This window comes from Carcharodon carcharias, chromosome 4 (genome assembly GCF_017639515.1).
Source record: "Carcharodon carcharias isolate sCarCar2 chromosome 4, sCarCar2.pri, whole genome shotgun sequence".
Classification (NCBI taxonomy): Eukaryota; Metazoa; Chordata; class Chondrichthyes; order Lamniformes; family Lamnidae; genus Carcharodon; species Carcharodon carcharias.
In genome coordinates, this window is record NC_054470.1 from 159906970 (window position 1) to 159927635 (window position 20666).

Sequence of the window (20666 nt, forward strand, 5' to 3'; positions counted from 1 at the left end):
TCTTTCCCTAGTAATATTGCCCGCTTCCTCTTAAACAGAGCAAAAACAGAATTACCTGGAAAAACTCAGCAGGTCTGGCAGCATCGGCGAAGAAAAGAGTTGACGTTTCGAGTCCTCATGACCCTGAGTCAACATGACTCAGCAACATGCTGCCAGACCTGCTGAGTTTTTCCAGGTAATTCTGTTTTTGTTTTGGATTTCCAGCATCTGCAGTTTTTTTGTTTTTATCCTCTTAAACAGAGTTTTTCCAGGTATTTTTGTTTTTGTTTCGGATTTCCGGCATCCGCAGTTTTTTGCTTTTATCTTAATGTTTCCTCATAAACAGATGCTGCTGTAAATTCCTTGACGGGGCGTTAACTGTTTATCAATGTTTATTCACTTCACACTGCAGTCCCTAGCCCAAACAACAATTATTCATCTGTGGCAGTTGGTGCTGAGTCTCGGCAGGACATTAAAGCCACAGAACGTGTCATCACTACCCAGTCTGATCCTGTTCCAAATCCAATGCCCCTTTCTGTAACCCAGGAATGTTGAGGTACCATTGGAATTAGCACGACTGTCCCAGCCCAGCTCCCCCGCTAACGCCGGGAATACAGGCAGAAGCTGGGAGCTCCCTGGCTTGTCGTGCTTGTGGTGGGTGGACAATGTTAGTAACTTCAATAAAGACAAGTCCATAAGGATAAACATGCTTATAAAAACAAAAAAACTGCGGATGCTGGAAATCCAAAACAAAAACAGAATTACCTGGAAAAACTCAGCAGGTCTGGCAGCATCGGCGGAAAAGAAAAGATAAACATGCTCTTCCCCTTTCAGTGAGCTTCATAGAATGAATCTGGCCTCCTGGATGGAGTCGGGGGGTCAGCAGCCCAGCACCCTTCCAAAGGTACTCAGGTTCCAGGAATTTCCAGCTTCCCCTCAGGGACTGACCTGGAGCGGCTCCTTTCAGGGCGGAAATTCCACTGGATCAAGAAGTGCCGCCGCTTCGTTGCAGTGTCTCTTCTTGTCTGGCCCCTTATAAAGTGACGCACATCAGATATGACCAGCGGTGTGGTTTTACCAGCGGCACGGTATCAAACAGAGGTGGGTGGGGGGGGGGGGGGGGGGGGGGGCGGTGTTGCTGCAGAGACACAAAGAGCTTACTTCATAACAGTTTCTGTAATTCATGGAAATACAAGGGAATTCCTTAAGGATGTAACGCTGTCTATTCCATACGGACCCAACGTCATAAACTTAACCTGACTCCCCCCCCCCCCCCCCCCCCCCCATCACAAGTTTAATGGCTGCAGGATTTATTACACTTTAATTTGAGTTGCTAACTGGCGTGGTGTGCCTGACTGGGAAAAGTGGCTTTTGTGGGCGGACTGCGAGGGCGGGCTCTGTTGTTCCTTTAAATCCTCTCCGGAAATAGCGGAGTTATGAAATCAAAGCCTGCTCGGGGTGAGAAGAGGTAGCGCCAGGAACGGTGCCGGAGGCACTCGGCCCTCACACACGCACACACACAGCAAAGAAGCACGCGGCACCGTGCACCCGAGCCGGGAGAAGCTAAAAAAAATCCCGTGCATTTCACTTTGCCCTCCTCATACTGCTGGGTTCCCTGGTGTTTCTCCCTCCAAGGGAGCTGGTTATATCTGACTTGGGCTCAATTACGGACCTAACCTGAGCTGGAGCGGGGATTGTGGAGTGAGTTCACTCGGAATGGCTTGGAAAGTTCAGTTTGTGTTGTGGGTCGCGCTGCTCCCCGCGACCTCAGCTCTCAGACACGGTAAGAAATCATTTTAAATGATGAAAATATAGAAAATATGAAATATAGAAGTTTTTTTAAAAAATGCACATATATAAAACAGATACAATAGAACCAATTGGGGTTAATAGTTTATAGATACTAAAACTGAGTTAATTTATACATGGAGTTAATTAATGAACTCCCTGAAAGTTCTGTTGTGTCAGTGTAAAAGTAATCGGACCTGGGGTGTTTCTTATTAGTTTCTAGTCTTGTTCAGTTTCTAGGATTGAAATCTACGCAGCAGCTAGAAGGGGAATTGAACAAGTGCCCGAGGTGAGGGGGTGTGGACGCTGACTTGCTGTCAACTGTCTGCTTACTCTCCCCGTTATTCCTTCTACACATCGACCCTTTTAAACATCCAGGAGGGAGGCTGTGGAGAAGGGGGGAGGAATGGGTAGGTATGTGCGCAACCCATGGGTCCACTGATGTCCCTTCGCACAGAGCAGAGCCAAGATTAGACAAGTGTCGGGATTCAGGCTTTCTCACGCTTGTTGTTCATCGATCCGCACTAACGCAGTGATGTGCTGGCGAGATTGTACGGCGCTACTTCAAATAGATTCAGCACTTTTGAAGGTTATTGGCCCGCAAACTGATTCGTAAGTAGGCAACTGGTTTTTTTCTATGTGTGAAGACATCATCCCATCGTCTGTGCGTATATTTGGTTCACTACACCCCAGACAAGCTATTCACCGTGGGGCGCTTTGAGGCTGCTTTATAAACCTGACTAAAATCCGCCTGGATACTACCCTACAACAACCACAACGACAAGTCCCCGCCACTGTGCTTCTAGATTATGAGAGCTAATCCGTAAATACCACACACACCCCTGCACTCCCCGCCCCCTTCCTTGGACGAAGGCACAAAGTACCTAAATAATTCGACATAAAAAGAAAACCTTGCAAATACTCCACATTTGCCTGAAAAAAACTTCGTCATTGTATGAGAAAGGAATTCAGTTCCAGACTGCTCTGTTATGAAACTTCGAACAATCTCTTCCTTTACTCTAGAACTTTTTACTTTGAACATAGAAGGGGCATAGCATGTCTGTGACTGTTCTTATTCCGCGAACCTGTGCTTCTTCGCACACTGACTGTATACATCCTGTTGATAAAAGCTGGCGTTATCAACTGGGTGTGACAAACTATGGATGGAATAATGTGTTGAGGTGTGACTAATGCATTATCGATAGAGAACGATTAGAATATTTTCAAAGACTTTACAGATACTCTAAGAGATACTGCATATTGTCCCCAGTGTTCCTGCCTCCTATGTTTCATGATCAGAACACAGATATGACCAGAGGGATTGCTGACATGCAGTTACTGGAATTATACTAAGCAGCGAGATTTCTGGAGAAAACAACACAGGTTGTTTACTTTGTCTCCAAGTCTCATGGCCATTTTGTTCCGGCTGTTTTATCTTAAGGCCCAGGGTGGAGGAATGGAAACTCAAGGATTAAAGCGAAAAGATTAAAGTTTAGAGGGGGAGGGAGAGAGATTAAGAGAAGCAAAGAAGAAAAGAAAGGGAAGAAAGGAAAAGAGCAAAGAAACAGAAACACAAAGGAAAACAATCAGTAAAGAAGTGTAATACGCAATGAAGCTGGGAGAGAGATGAGAAACATCAGCAAGGAGTTTTGAATGCTGCAGAATAACACTTGGAAACCGTGTCTGGTGGACACATGGTAGGGAAAGTTTTCTTGAGGCAGCTCCACTTACAGGAAAAAAGACACAAGAAAACCGAATGAAAATTAAAGCAAAGTGGCAGACTGCAGAACAGAATTAACTGAAAGATTTTCATTCAGCTCATTTCATTAGTGACCGGTGTAAATGTGGCGGGACTTGTTTGATGTAAAAAAAATCCTTGACTGTTTTCCGCTTTTGTTTTCATTTTCAAATTATTTTCCTCCAATATTGCTTTTGGAAGTTGGTTTCCTAAAAAAAAACATCTGTTGGATCAACTGGCTCGAGTTGCTTTTTTTGCATGTTGTGGGAGTGCATTCTAGACATTCTACATGGCTTGGCAATCAGAATTGGACGTGAAATTCTACAGGCTTATACTTAATCAGTGTTCATTTTCTTTTTAGCTGAACAAGCTAAATTCCTGCAGTATCTTCCAAGTTTATGGGAGACTTTTAGCATTTAGGGGTAGATTTTGCGCTTTGGACACAGTTGGACAATTGCGCTCATTCTGCGCTTGAAATTGCGTTGGTTGGGTAGTTTTTACGAAAACTTAATTGCATGACCTTAAACATCAAAATCATCTATGAATTAGTTTAATCAGGCAGTGCAATAGAAAACAATTCTTTTTTTTTCTCTTTTCCACTTGGAAAGTATTCCTGATGTATTTAAAAGCGGTAACGGTGCAATTTTATTAATACAGCTGAAAATAGGTTAATCATCAAAATGAGCGTTTTTAATAAGGGTGTGGAATCCTTCACTGTTAAGATACCCGTTTTAAGAGCACTGAACATGACTTTAAAACTATAGAGCCAGTTAATAGTTCCATTGATATACAAAGCTCCATTTATTCATAATTTGATTTGAAAATCTTTTTGAAGTGTACCTACTAGTGCCTGTGCGCTCGGAAAATGTACACAATTTAGAGAGCTTTTCAGAACCAATGGTATCGGCAAAATATCACCATTTTGACCTGATGCACGGCGAGTTTTGTGTGGATTGAATCTTGAACCAGCCTATAAGATTCTAGAAAGCACGCGTGTGAATTTTGGAGGTAACTCAGCTACGCTTTAAATTCCACGATCCTTTGTGCTGGTTTAATTAATTCTGCCCTATATTACAGTGGAAGCTGGCTGCAAAACTAACAGAAACAAGCGGAACACTCCTCTTGAATTTTTAATTTTGCCTCTGTGGTATTTTTCAGTGGTATTTTTGTATCCAATTATTTTACAGCTGTTATATTCATTGTGGGTAAGATTATTTCTTTAATTTCATAATGTGGCTTTGGTATTTTATGAACATATATAAGAACTATAATTCGAGTGGAGAGTGCGTGTTGATTAATTTCTGGGCAAGGGTAACTGATGTAATATGTCCCGAACTTGGCTTGAGAAATGCCTCTCTGTAAAACAGAAATGCTATGACGTCCATTGGATACTTAGTTGTTTCTTGCAAATGGGTTTAGTTATGTGTGCGCAAGTCTTGCTGTGCATGTTAGTGTGAAAACGCCCACTGGCCAGCACAAATGTAATCAAAACAACAGACTTGGCAAGGATGTATTCTGTCGCTGCATTTATCCTCACAGTGGTTTCTCAGGCCACAGAGACAAGCAAAAGTATTGTTCTCGACTGAGAACAGGTTGGCAAAGCAGACAGGCGATCATCCTAGGTTGCTTCAGCGCATAAATAGATTTGGGAGACAATTCCTCGAAGAGAATGCAATTAGCAATTTTGCTTATAATGTTTACACAAAATACATTTTGGTAGACTTACCCAAAGCTTAGGTCTCAAGCATCACAAATATATCTGTCACAGAAACAGTAAGGTCGCTGCTACTGGAAAAAGTGAATGTTAAATTGCAGTTATCTCTTATGAAACAAATACTTTTGCCAGATTAAAATGATCAATTTTGAAATCAAATGTTAAGTTTAACTTTCAGTTCAATACAATCAGAATGCAATGTTTTACCAGACAATTGTTCCCCATTAAACTTTATAAATAACGTATTTCAGTCGTCTGTAAGTAGTTGAAACATTTGAAGACTGTACAGTATTAAATGCCATTTATGTACTGTTGTGTGATTTGAATCTGGCCTCTGTGACTATCACACCAACATATTGCTTATTAACTAAATAATGAAGTTAACCAACTGTCACAATGAGTGTTTCAGCTAAGAGTAATATTGGATGAAAATTTCTTGGCTGATAAGTATATTGGGTCTCACCCAACAATGCACTTGGAACTCCAAGGTGAGGTGAGAACATTACCAAAATTAATTGCTTTTCACTGCAGCCCCTTTAAAATAAGAATCCAAGGATGATCTGCAACAAGATGATTGCTCCCAAAGAAGAAAATAATCAAAAGCAAGTAATAGTTGGATTTGGTATACGTGGCAAAGGGAGAAGGATGGGATAACTGATCTTGCACTACAGAAATATTATAAAGAATTGACAAGCTCAAAAAGTCATGGGATTTTATTCATTGCAATTATATTGGTGATTGCATATTTAATATTATACTTCAGACATTAGTACAAACCACCCTGAAATCATACAATCTTAGATTTTTATAAAACAGAGGAAGACATTAAGCACTATTTATTTTGTTCCAACCCCTGTATCACTGGGGAAAAGAAAACTTCAAATCGTTCCCTCTTAGAAGTTATTGCAGATTCTCATAACCACCACTGTTATGGGTAGGAGTATTCCATGTCCTAACAATCTTTTATGCGAGGAAATCCCTCCAACCTTTCCAAACTGATTGGTGATAATCTCCAATGGTAGACTGTAAATAAAGTATAGTGGTCCAATATAATACTGTTTCTGATGTTCTGTGTTGCTTATGGCTGCTGCCCAGCTCTAGAAAAGTATGTGTCCAAAACATAATGCTTTCATTGGCTCCCAAAAATGACATTACACAGAATCTAACATAAAAATAATGTTTTCACTGTTGAGTAATTGGAAACATTAATTTCAGCCTTTTGATTGTTATTTTTCAGGCCACTCATCACAGAGAAAAATAAATCCCAAAAGCTTTGCAGCCCTTCCGAACCCTGAACCTTCAGAATTTGTTGATCTTGATGGGAAAATTGAAGGTGAAGGTTCAGGCCAGTACGATGGAAGTGGATTCAGAGATGGATCTGGATTTGGATCGGATGACAATAAACCCATCGTCCCTGATATAAACTCTGAGGAACGCTATGGGGAAGCTGTAGCCATCTCAAATACAGCGGAACAATACCTAACCAGTCGATGGATGACTGCATTTATTCCTTCTGTTTATACCATTATATTTGCCGTGGGATTGCTTCTCAACTGTGTCGCAATTTTAATGATTCACTTCAGAATGAAATTTAAAAAGCCGACTATAATTTACATGATGAATTTGGCAGCAGCAGATTTGTTATTTGTGCTGATGCTGCCTCTGAAAATCGCTTACCATTTTTCTGGTAATAACTGGGGATTTGGCTCTTTCCTGTGTCGGTTAGTTACTGGTGGTTTTTATGCTTATATGTACTGTTCAGTGTTGTTGATGATGTGCATAAGTATTGACCGATTTCTCGCTGTGGTTTATCCTATACGATCTGCCTCCTGGAGGACCCGGGGCCGTGCCATTGTACTTTGCCTTGTCGTTTGGCTTGCAGCTATTGGTGGTGCTGCACCACTTCTCCTTACTGAACAAACGGTGTATGTTACTGAGCTGAACATTACAACCTGCCATGATGTGCTACCTCTCTCTACACTACAAAACTATTCCAGCTACTATTTTCCCACTTTGTGCTTTCTGCTCTTTGTAATTCCCCTGCTTGTGACCTCTGTCTGCTACATATGTATTATCTCAACCCTCCATTCAGCAAATATAACAAACAAGTGCAAGAAAACACGTGCTATCTGTTTGGCTGTGATTGTGCTTTCTGTCTTCATTGTTTGCTTTGCACCAACTAACATTATTTTACTCATACATTATCTTCAATTTTATTATGCACCAAGTGACTCTCTCTATTTTGCTTACATGCTTTGTGTGTGCGTAGGCAGTGTGAGCTGTTGCCTTGACCCTTTGATTTATTATCATGCCTCAACCCTGTTCCAAATGCATTTTCAGAATCTTCTGTGTCCTAGGGATGTCACTGAATCTGGGAGTAGTCAAACAGAGCCTAAGAGCTGTAAAACAGGAAACTCCAGTTTCAATGATAGTTGCTACAAAAAATTGCTAGCCTAAATTGATTTCATTTTTTTGTTAGTTTTTTTTATATTTTATGAAGGCATGATAACCTGCAATTTGGCCTTATTATGTGACAACGTCCTCTAACTTTGTAGCTTCATTGGATTTTATTGTTCAATGTGAATTTGTTTCACATTTATCTGTGACAGAAAGTATGATTTTAGACCAGATTTAATTAAAATGTTTCTGTTCTGGTTATATTTCACATTGCATGGTTTGTTCATCAAGTAGATTCAGAACATATTTGTGCTGAAATAACATTATAGTTCAGTGTACTTGATTCATAATCACCTTAACTACTATGCAGACTTGGCCTTGTCACAAGTCAATCCTGTCAATAGGATTGAAAGAAATAGTTCCTATTCTTAGTTTGGTGGATTATTATTAAAGGTTTATGTCGCTGGGCAGCCTTTATTTTGTTTTTGTTTCTCATGGGGGAGTAACTAGGTGAAGGGTTTTGGAAGAAGCTCCTCTGATCAGAAAAACAATGGCCCAGATTTTGCTTTGGTAAGGATGGTGAAACTGTCAGTGTTTGCCATCATCACTCCACTGAAACTGACAGCAACTTCGAGAGTTTGGACATGTGCAGAATAGTCCAGAAACCTTGAGTTGCTGCCAGTGAGTTTATATTTCTCCATATAGGGAACGCTATAGGAGTTTCCCCAGAGACTGCTGTCTCCCTTGCAACCATAAATTGATAATAAAACCCACTATAACCTTGTTAGTCTTGCCGTAAAACCACAGAAAAAGTTACAGCTGGTTCACTGAGGTATAACTAAGTTTTTAACAGCAGGATGACTTCATAATTACTGTTGAACACCCTCATTGGCCCTGAAAAGCTAATTTTATATTTGTGGAAGACCAAATTCTCCACAATGATTAAAAATTCTACATATTTTTACAAACATAAAACATAAATATTTTTAAGCTTGTTTTATCTTTATTTTAGCTTCTATCCTAATATGGTCACTCATTTATTTCACTATCTTCAATCTTAAATTAAAAGTGATGCATTTTAAGTGTGAATACTTCAAAATTGATTGGTTGCCTACATGCTTGCTGACATCATTATTGCTGGATGCCAGGACATTTCCTCATTTGACACCAGATTTAAACTACTGTGCAGAAGGGAAATTCATGCCACAGAAAATTGTTAGATTTTTGTGGGCAGCTTTCTTCGAGGTCAGCAGTCAGTATCTTTACTTCATTGCTGACCACAATACCTAGGCCAATATTTTTTTAATCTAATGTCCCAAAGAGCTACTGTACTAGCATGGTGTTAAGATCAAAATTACTCTCTTCAGTGATAGGCGATGGTCTAATCTCTCGCTTAGAAAAGTAAAATTGGAATTCTATCTTCTATGACTTGGACTCTTATTGAAAACTTTCTTTTAAATTGTATTACATGTGCTAACTTTTCAAGATTAGAATAAATTAAATACAATGCATTTAACGTTTTGTTATTTTAATTTAGTGGAAGAAGTAACATTCTCTAGGTGAAACCTTGCCTCAAGATGAAATAGTGGAATATAATTCTGTAACTGCTCTAAGATGTACCCATTTATATTGCTGCAGCTATCAAAGCCAGTGTATAAGTGTGAATGCAGTCAACTATGCATTATGTCTCTCATTTGCTTCAAATATGTATGATCAAATTGAAGCTCGCAGTGACCACATGTCAGAAAGTATTTAATTAGCTGCAAAGCGTTTTGAAACATCCTGAGGTTGCAACAGGCACTATATAAATGCAGATGTTCTTCCCTTTGTAATTGGTCTGCTTCTGTTACAAGATCTTCAGTTCCTTTTGTTATTACATGGGCTGGCCCTAACAGTTATGTGAAAATATGAATTGTAATTTTCAACTCTTTATGAGGAACATATTTACATAATCATATTCAATAGTGATTTAAAAGGCCATAATTCCATGAATATTCATTAGGTTTTACAGCTGTTACTAGCAGAGGCTCCTACAACCAAATACGAGTATAGTATTAGTAGTGATTAAAAATGAAACAATGCCATTAGAATTGTTTCAATTATCTGTTACCTCTACATTCCAGATCAGGCTGCCACTCTTTTAATTTGTTACAAAAATGGGTTCAAGTCAAGTGCATCAATGTGAAATAACTTTCCGGTTGAAAAGATTATGTTAGTGAATGCTACAAGTGATATGAGAACAAGAATGTTATTTTATATTCCTGTGTATGTTTGTATATAATGCTATAAGATTGTGCTCCATTTTTCTTATATTGCTGTGGAAAGATAAAGTTTCATTTCATGGGTATTTTATGTTGGTTGCTTTACAGTTAGCTTATAAAGTATGTAATCGTACTATGTTTAAACATATTTTGTCTAAAATTGCATGAAAATGGATAAAACTAATACTTATGTTTTAAAATAAAAATTTATAAACTCAGTCAGATATAATTGGAAACTATCTTATTGACACATACTCTTACAATTTGGACATTTGCCAGTATTTCCAGCCTTTGTTCCATAAGAAGGCACTGAGGCAAATTTGGATCTGGAAGCAACCTTTTCGTTTGGGTGTTATGAGGCATCTTAAACATCCGGAATTCAGCTGAAGTGCGTGCACACACTTCCAGTGAAGAGTGCACTTGACACCTTATTGTTAAAGGGGTAAGTGCGTTCACATCTGCCATCCAGCAGCATGCACAGCAGGCAGATCATGATGTCAGCCAGCATGCAGTGCTGCTATTTTGCCAGCCTGTGCCCTCTCTTAACCCCACACAACAGGGCACAACATTAATCAGCATGAAGGATCCCTCCCGCACCACCATCAACACTATTTAAAGAATCATAAATGACTTCCTGGTTAGAAACTGGTTTATTTATTTTGGCTGTTGCTGCAATATTACAGGTTGTGAGTGCTCATATAATTGGCTAGTTTTGATATTGTACAGGTAGCTGAATAGCAAGTACTGAAGTACATTTTTGGTGGTGGAAAGACTTGTGTGCAAAGCAGTTGCTTCCAGACTTGCGTGGCATAGTAGTGTTTCTTCTTGGTATTGAGCAGGGCTAAAAGATTGAGCAGATGACACACAGAGTAGGACAAGAAGCAGAGATGGAAAGGGCTCTCAGAAGTGGGGATATTCGCTGATGATTGCACAATGCTCAACATCTTTCGCGACTCCTCATATACTGAAGCAACCTCTGTCCATATGCAGCCAGACCTGGGCAACATTCAGGCTTGGGCTGATAACTGGCAAGTAACATTTACACCACGCAAGTGTCAGGCAATGACCATTGCCAGCCATCTCCCCTTGACACTCAATGGCATTACCATCACTGAATCCCCCACTATCAATATACTGGGGTTTACCACTGACAAGAAACTAGACCAGCCATATATTGTGGCTACAAAAGCAGGTCAGAGACAGGGAATTCTGCAGAGAATAACTCACCTCTTGACTCCCAAAACCTGTCAACCATCTACAAGGTACGAGTCAGGAGTGTGATGGAATACTCTCCTCTTGTTTGGATGAGTACAGCTCCAATAACACTCAAGAAGCTCAACATCATCCAGGACAAAAGCAGCCTGCTTGATTGGAACCTCATCCACCACTTTCAACATTTAGTCCCTGCACGACCCACACACACTGGCAGCAGTTTGTAACATCTACAAGATGCACTAAAGCAACTCACCAAGGCTCCTTCGAATACATCTTCGAAACCCACAATTTTTACCACCTAGAAGAGCAAGGGCAGCAGGCACATGGGAACACCACCACCTGCAGGTTCCCCTCCAAGCCACTCACCATCCTGACTTGGAACAATATCGCCGTTCCTTCACTGTCGCTGGGTCAAAATCTTGGAACTTCCTTCCTAACAGCACTGTGGGTGTACCTAAGCCACATGGACTGCAGCAGTTCAAGAAGGCAGCAATTAGGGATGGGCAATAAAATGCTCACATTCCATGAAAGAATAAAGCAAATATTCAAATCATAACAAACAGTGAGATGTTAGGCTGCTGCCTATTATAGAGCTTGATGTTGAAGCAAGTTCATTTCAAAGTTGAACAGAATCTTTTCAACCATCAGAGGAAATGACATAATTAACCATTGCTAACATCAAAGTAGAAAAGTTATGAGAAATAATCTGATGCTTATTTGCTTTTGATACCTGGCCGTATCAGAAATCATTTTCAGTGTCCGATGGATTCCATTTGTCTCTTTAATTTTTAAAAATTCATTCATTCATGGGATGTGGGCATTGCTGGCAAGGCCAGCATCTATTGCCCATCCCTAAAATGTGCTGTTGAAGGAGGCTGGGTGAGTTTCTACTGTGCATCTTGTAGATAGTACACACTGCTGCCTTTGTGCATCAATGGTGGAGGGAGTGAATGTTTAAGGTAGTAGATGGGTTCCAATCAAGTGGGCTGCTTTGTCCCAGATGGTGTCAAGCTTCTTGAGTGTTGTTGGAGCTGCACTCAACCAGGCAAGTGTTCCATCACACTCCTGACTTGTGCCTTGTAGATGGTGGACAGGCTTTGGGGAGTCAGGAGATGAGTTACTCGCCACAGAATTCCTAGCCTCTGGCCTGCTGTTGTAGCCACAGTATTTATATGGCTAATCCAGTCCAGTTTCTGGTCAATGGTGACCCCCCAGGATGTTTTTAAACTTGCTTTGGTAATTCTTGCATTTGTCTTATCAATTTTTTAAATATATTATTTCATGGGATGTGGACATTGCTGGCAAGGCCAGCATTTATTACCCATTCCTAATTGCCCTTGAACTGAATGGCTTCCTAGGCCATTTCTGAGGGCAGTTGAGTGTCAACCACATTGTTATGGGTCTGGAGTCACATGTAGGTTAAACTGCGTAAGGACAGCAGACTTCCTTCCCTAAAGGGCATTAGTGAACCAGATAGATTTTTACAGCAATTGACCATGATTTCATGGTCACCATTACTGAGGCTAGCTTTATATATTCCAGGTTTATTAATTGAATTTAAATTCCCACCAGCTGTCATGGTGGGATTTGAACCCATGTCCCCAGAACATTAGCCTGGGTTTCTGGATTACTCATCCAGTGACATTACCAATTCACCATTCTCACTCCCCTATATAGGCAGCTCGAGAGAATGTTCTGTCAAGATAAGTGAACTTACCTCATGCTGACAGGTTCTGGTCATGGACTGAAACTTTGGCTTCGAGGTAGGGCTTTCCTGGAGCAGGCAGGCACATTACTTCAGTTTTCTTTGTGCTGATCATAAGGCTGAGTATGTCACATGCGTTCGAGAACAAGTCCATGCTACATTGCATATCCAGCTTTGAACCAGCAGCTAGTGCACAGTCATCAGCAAACAGGAAATTGTGAAGTAAGCCCTTGGAGATTTTGGTCTTTGCCCAAAGTCATCTCCAATTGAGCTTCTTCCTGTCCATGTGATATCTGATTTCGATGCCAGGTTCACTGTCATTGAAGGCATTGGAGAACATGGAGAAAAACCTGCTGAAGAGTGTTGGTGCTAGCACACAGCCCTGTTTAGTTCCATTGGTACCCCCCCACCTCCCCCAAACCAGCTTATATTTCACCTCTTTTCTATTTTTACTTAGTCCTGTTGAAGAGTCATATGGACTCGAAACATTAACTGTTTTCCTCTCCGCAGATGCTGCCAGACCTGCTGAGTTTTTCCAGGTATTTTTATTTTTGACCTGGTTGACATGTTGCACTAAGCAAGTCAGGAGGTCAAAGAATTTGCTGGCAATAGAGGGGAGTGAGATTGCCCTTTGATTATCGCAAGATTGGCGAGTTCCTTTCTGTTTGCACAGGTGGAAAATGGAGGTATTTTTACATTCTTGTCGGATGGCTCCTTGCTCCCAGATAGCCAGAAAGAGCTCAGTGACTCTCTTGACCAGGCATTGGCCTCCAGCCTTGTGGACCTCAGCTGGGATTGCATCAGCTCCTGGAGCTTTGCTGCTAGACAGGAGTTTGTTTGCATTTGGTCATTTCTAACAATGTGGGAAGGTCATCAACAGAGAAGTTGATGCCAAATGTCTGTTGATTGCTTCTTCAGACCAATTGAGGAAGTTCTTAAAGGGTCTGCCCATCTTTCCAGAATCTGGGCTTTTACTGTGAGCAGTATTGACCCGTCAGCACAGAGGATTGGTGATGGACCCGTAGACTGGAGACCATAAACAGTTTTCAGAGCATCATAGAATCTCTTCCAATCTTTGTTTTTGCATATGATTGAAGTCCATCTGTTTTCTGATTTTGCCAAGTGTCTTGCATCCCTGTGAACTTGCATTGGACAGTCCACTGGATGCTTCAGTAGGCATTGTGCTAGGATAATGATGGTTTGTAATTCAGGAAAAAACTGTAGAGATGGTGGGCTGAATTTTATGTACCCCTGGCTGGGGTAAGTGGGTATGTATAATGTGGTGGGTGCCCATCCCACCACCCTCCCACCCACCTGGGAGCTCAACTCCATAATACGGGGGGGGGGGGAGGGTTGTTGGCGGGCAGGCTCCGAAATTGGCAGCCTGCCTGCCATATTAAAATGAGCAACTGAGGATCAATTTGGCTTGTTATCAAGCCTACTGACCCTAATAATACGTTGTCCACACCAAAATACATTTCGCATGGGCAGAAGAGAGGGAGCAGGAAGCCTGATCTTTAACCTGGTTATAGAGCGGGAAGGAAGTCGGTGGGGGGGGGGGGGGGGGGGGGGGGCGAGGCGGGGGAGTCGCTCCTCGGGGGCTGCCATCTGCTGTTCATGGGGTGATCCCCCCTTAGACTAAACCACCCCTTCTCTCCTACGTGCTCCCTCTCTTAACCTCACCTCCTCCCCACTGCTGCCCCTCTCCCTAATGATCCCAACCCCTCTCGGCCCAAGGTCCCGGATTTACCTGCTTCAGGGATCCTAGGCCTTGGGCTCCACTACAAATCTGCAGTCCCAGCAGCTGCTACTGACATCTTTGTGGTGTAGCTGGGACTGATGGAGCTGCTGGCCAATAGGATTGGCTGACAGCTCCAGAGGGCAGGTCTCCTGCCCCACTGAAGGGCATAAGTCCCACTCAGCCCCCTTTAACAAGCCCTGCAGCACTTTATTGCTGCTGGGTTAATCGATGTGGTGCGTGTTGGCTCCATGCTGAAATGGTTTCTCGGGGTTGGCGTGCCGACCACCCATTCTCCACCCCACACAATCCAAAATTCAGTCCAATGTTTCTCCTCCAGTAGTTTCTATATTACCTCACTGTTTTCATTGAACCAATCTTGATGCTTACAAAAGATAGGGCCAAAGGCCTTTAAAACTATATCCTTGAAGGTCGCCCAATCATCCTCAAAGAGTGTCCATCTTTACTATACACAGGCAACTTGAGGTTTTTTTCAAACTGCTTGTTTGAGCTTTGAGACATAAAGGTGCTTCTGGACCTTTATGCTCTGGTGGGAACTAGGGGATAGATCTTGATCTTTAGCTTTAAGGTGATAAGACAGTGGTCAGTCCAGCAGTCAGCAGTGCACGTAGCTTTCGTAACAAGCACATCCTGGAGATGACATAGTCGACTAGAAGGCAATGCATAGAATGGGGGTGCATCCAAGACACCTGGTTGCGATTAGGGGGGGGCAGAAAACTGTGTTGATGATGAAGAGCTCATGCTCAGCACACATCTTCAGAAAGAGGAGATCATTGGTGTTACAACTGCCAACCCCGTTTATTCTGATGATCCCTTCCCAAACCTGGTGATCTGCACCAACGCTTGCATTGAAGTTAGCTTGTCTGACTTTGGCATAATAGCAATCAAGGAGTGGGGGTCATCATAGAATTTATCCTTGACTTCATCAGGATTGGTCATGGTAGGGAATCACAGAATCACAGAATCCTAACAGAACAGAAGGAGGCCATTCAGCCCATCATGTCTGCACTAGCTCTCCAAATGAGCATTATGACATGGTGCCAATGCCTTGCCTTTTTCCTGTACTGTTACACATTGTTTCTATTCAAATAATCATCTAATGTCCTCTTGAATGCTTCGATAGAGCCTGCCTCCACCATACTTCCAGGCAGTGCATTCCAAGCCCGAACCACCTGTTGTGTGAAAAGGTTTTGTCGCACGTCACATTTGCTTCTTTTGCAAATCACTTTAAATCTGTGCCCTCTTGTTCTTGATCCTTTGATGAGTGGGAACAGCTTCTCCCTATCTACTCTGTCCAGCCCCCTCATGATTTTGAACATCTCTATCAAATCTCCTCTCAGCCTTCTTCTCTCCAAGGAGAACAGTTCCAACCTTTCCAATCTATCCTCATAGCTGAAGTTTCTCATCCCTGAAACCATTCTTGTAAACCTCTTCTGCACACTCCACAATGTATTCACACCCTTCCTATAATATGGTGCTGAGAGCTGTACAGCTGAGGTCTAAAAAATGTCTTAGATAAATTCAGCATAACTTGCTTGCTCTTAATCTCTGTGTCCCTCTTAATAAAGCCCAAGATGCTATATGCTTTATTAACTGCCCTCTCTACTCGTCCTGCCACCTTCTATGATATATGCACATATACACCCAAGTCTTTCTGCTCCTGCACCCCTTTCAAAATTTCACCCCTTATTTTATACTGTCTGTCCGTGTTCTTCCTACCAAAATGCATCACCTCACACTTATCTGCATTGAACTTCATCTGCCACCTATCTGTTCACTCCACCAACTTGTCTATGTCTTCTTGAAGTTCCACACCATCCTCCTCGCAGTTTACAACACTCCCAAGCTTCATATCATCCACAAACTTGAAATTGTCCCCTACACACCAGAACCTAGATCATTAATATATATCAGGAAAAGCAAGGGTCCCAATACCGACCCCTGGAGAACTCCACTACAAACCTTCCTCCAGCCCAAAAAATATCCATTTACCATTACTCTCTGCTTCCTATTTTTCAGTCAATTTTCTCAAAAGTCGGTTGTGTGATGCCGTGTAAAATGCCTTTTCTAAGTCCATGTACACCACATCAACAGCATTACCCTCATTGACCTTTTCTGTTACCCCTTCAAAAAACTCCAGCAAATTAGTTAAACATGATTTCCCCTTTACAGCCAGGTTTCCATTATCGCCACAACATCATATTGCCACATGGCAATCTGTGTCTGTAACTCCCCAATCTTATTTACTATGGTCTGTGCATTCACATACATGCATAGTAACCCTGATTTAGATTTTGTTACTTTCTTCCTTACCGTGACTTCACCTATTAACTTACTATTCTCCATACTAGTGCTATCTGTCTCTCCCAGTATTTTGTCCATCCTGGTAGTCCTCTCTAATATCTTCCCTAGGTTCCCACACCCCTGCCGAGTTAATTTAAAGCCCTCCCAATAGCACTAACAAAATGCTCTGCAAGGAACTTAGTCCCGTCTCTGTTCAGGTACAACCCGTCCGGCTTGTATAGGTGTCACCTCCCCCAGAGCCGGTCCCAGTGTCCCAGGAATCTAAAGCCCTCCCTCCTGCACAATCTTTCCAGCCATGCATTCATCTGTTTTATCCTCCTACTTCTGTACTCACTGGCACATGGCACCAGAAGTAATCTGGAGATTACTAAATTAGGGGTCCTGCATGCTAATTTTCTACCTAGCTCCCTAAATTCTGATTTCAGGACCACATCACCCTTCCTACCTAAGTCATTGCTATCAATGTGAACCATGACCTCTGGCTGATCACACTCCCCCAGAAGAATGTCATGCAGCCACTCTGTGATATCCTTGATCCTGACACCAGAGAGGCAACATACCATCCTGAAGTCATGTCCATGATCACAGAAACCCCTAACCAATGAATCCCCACTAAAGCTCTCCCTTTCTTCTTCCTCCCCTCCCATACAGCTGAGCGTTTCCTGGTGCCACAAACTTAGTTCTGACCGCACTCTGAGGAACCAACGCCCTCACCAACTTCTAAAACAGAAAACTGATTTGTGAGTGGGACTCCAGGGGATACCTGCACTCCCTGCCTACTTCTCTTGGACTACTTGATGGTCACTCATTCCCACTCTGTCTCCAGGCCCTTAAGCTGCGGTGTTGACGACCTCTCTGAATGTGCTATCCACATAGCTCTCAGCCTTGCGGCTGCACCACAGTGACTCCAGCCACTGCTTGATCTCTGAAACCCAGAGTTCAAGTTTCTGCAGCTGGCAGCACATCTTGTACATATGGCCTGCTAGGACACCGATGGAGTCCATGACTTCGCACATATTACAGGACACGCATTCCAATCGACTGAGCTGCCCTGCCGTGTCTTAACTCTACTTCCCTTATGTTAACTTTATTCTACTTTTGGGTTATTTATTTTACTTTATTATATTGGCTCTTAAATCTCCCTTATTCCTGGTGCTTCACAGTTAAATCCAAGTATAGAAACTTTAAAAATATTACACTCGTCTAATTTACTCACCAGTTCCTACTTACCAAGGCCACTGCTCTTGTTTCTGAGCAAAGGTGGAAAAAGAAAGGAGCACCTTCTCCCTTCTCAATGAACCCCCTCAGTCACCAAACTCCAAATGAAGCTCTCTACCGCAGGCAAGCACAGGACTCCAGCACAGACAAAGTCAGCACTATACGATAGCCTAACTTTATACTCTCTAAACCTAGCCTCTGAAAACCTAATTAAACCAGTTATCTAATTAACTAGATGCAGTTGCAAGTTGAGCCTGTATGACCCTTGTTTTAAGACTGGACTAAAACTCACCTTCTTCCAACCCTAACAGCAACTTTTAGTTATTTGCTAAATTAAAGAAAGGCTAGACTTTAGATAAACTCCCTCAGTCACCAAACTCCAACTGAAGACCTCTACTGTAGCCAAACACAGCACTCCAATGCAGACAAAGACTACTGGTGAGAGTTGCTTGATTGTTGCCATGCAGGGGGAGTTTAAGCACCATCAGACCATTATTAACACCCTTGGGAAGGCAAGTCAACTCACTGATAGCAAAGCTTACACCAGCTTTGTGCCATTCTTTGTTTCCATGGCCTCTGTAAAAGAAGGTTTAGCTGATCCACTTCAGGTAGATGAGTCTTTTTGAGGGAGGTGATCTAGAGATTGCACTTAGCCAGCTCTCTATCGACCAGAGCTATTTTCTCTCAGGTCTGTCAGCTGTGGTGTTGTCCATGAAGGTACGCACATTCCGTGAAGGTATGCACCTTCCATGAAGGTACGCACCTTCCATGAAGGTATGCACATTCCATGAAGATACGCACATTCCATGAAGGTACGCACATTCCATGCACCAATAGTGACCAGTGTCACCTTCACTTTCTTTTTGGAGATTGACTTTTGACCACGTTAATGGGATTCCTGCTAGCTGCAGCCTGCTGGCCTAGAAGGTGAAGCAGACAATGTTTAGGGCACCAATCCTGAAAAAGGCTGCTCAGTTGCACAGGGGGCTGCTAACTTTCACTTCTTTCCAGTGAAAACAACCCCATTCCCTGAGCTATCTGTGTGCAGGTTCATGGTTACAGCTCCCAGTGACTCCACACCTGCTGATTTGCTGCTCACCAATTGCCAGAGGACTTGTGATAGATAGATAATGGAAGACAGATGATAAAAAGATGATGAACTTGACATATGTGAACTGGATTATAGTGAGGAGAGTTGTATATCATTAGCCTCACTCTCTCGTCCTGACCTATCTTGGTCCAGTGGCAGGACGAGTCCAGACAGCTGGTGATAGATCCAAATGTAGTAGGTAACCAGGACGTCTTCTGTTTCTTGTTGAGTTCTACACGTTAGACAACACTGCGCTGATTCGCCTTCAAGATCATTGGACTTTGGATTGGATTGGACCCTGGTATGGCCGCTCTCCCATGCTAACAACTACTTGGAGGCACAAGTGAGAGTTTGTGTGAAGGTGAGGGCCAATACAGAATGAGCCATTCCAAAGAGTGTGGTGAGCCTGCCTTTGAAAGGTGCAACCTTTCCCTTACACCTCGCCTTTTAAATAATCTACAGATTAAACATAATGACCCAGATTTTGACTGTAGTGACATGAGAACGGTGCTAACTGTCCACCTCACAAGAACTCTCAAACTTTTCATGGGCTTGTCAACAAATCCACAAATTCCACAAAACATTGAATCTTTTACAGTACAACACCCTCTGCAGGGGATCTGTGGCAACTCTGCACATTTTTCAAAGTAATTCTCTCAATCTGTTTGACTAAAAAGCCTCGCTGTTGCTTGCAAATAGGGAGAACGTGGGTGCCTTGTTAATAAGGAATGCCTGGTTGAAAGTCTAAAACTTAGCACACAATTGTTTGGTGCTCATTGATGATTGTTTCAATGTGCCTGGGGGTGCTGAACCTGACAACTGCAATAATATAAAAGCAAAATACTGCGGATGCTGGAAATCTAGAATAAAAACAAAAATACCGGGGGTGGGGGGGGGGGGGGGCTGGGCCAAGTAGAGCAAGTAGAGCTTCATAGGGGTCCAGTGATAGGTGAAGGCAAAGAAGAGATTGCCGAAGATGTCATAGACAAAAGGACAAAGGAGTGTTGTTGGGCACTCGAACACTGATTAGAAATGAAGCCTGGAGCTTCATATGTAGCCTGTGCTCACCCATTTCCACTGAAGGTGTGGAGTGCACTGATGGGGAGCGAAGCCAATATGGAAGTGTGTCTGAATGAGCTAGAGACAGGACATCCGGGTTCTCCAATGCGACACTGGTGGAAAGGCAGAGGAGGAGGAAGAGGGATGCCCTTTACCCCCAGTAGGGTAGGAGTCCACACTGAGTCAACTGATATGGTGCATGTTGGAGGAGATCAGCCAGGAGGTCGCAGCCAGTAGCCCTATCCTCAATTCCAGGGCATGGCTCCAGTGACACAATAATTTTAGTGACTTGACAAGTGTGGTCAAGGTAGGATCCCATTTCGTGAATACACTTCTCAGTAACTGCATCACCAAGGTCAGCGTCACAACCTAAACACACAACATCCATCATCTAACTATACATTGACATTCACATGTCCAACACTATTGCATCCTCCGC

General features: G+C 42.5%; 1 protein-coding gene across 1 annotated transcript; it reads left to right on the forward strand.

Annotated features, from left to right (window-relative positions):
- Positions 1–1389: 1389 nt before the first annotated feature.
- LOC121277250 (proteinase-activated receptor 1-like) lies at positions 1390–10095 on the forward strand. Its single transcript, XM_041186486.1, has 2 exons — positions 1390–1762; positions 6457–10095. Exons 1-2 carry the CDS (start codon positions 1696–1698, stop codon positions 7674–7676), a joined length of 1287 nt encoding a protein of 428 aa, XP_041042420.1. The 5' UTR covers positions 1390–1695; the 3' UTR covers positions 7677–10095.
- The last annotated feature ends 10571 nt before the right edge of the window (positions 10096–20666 follow it).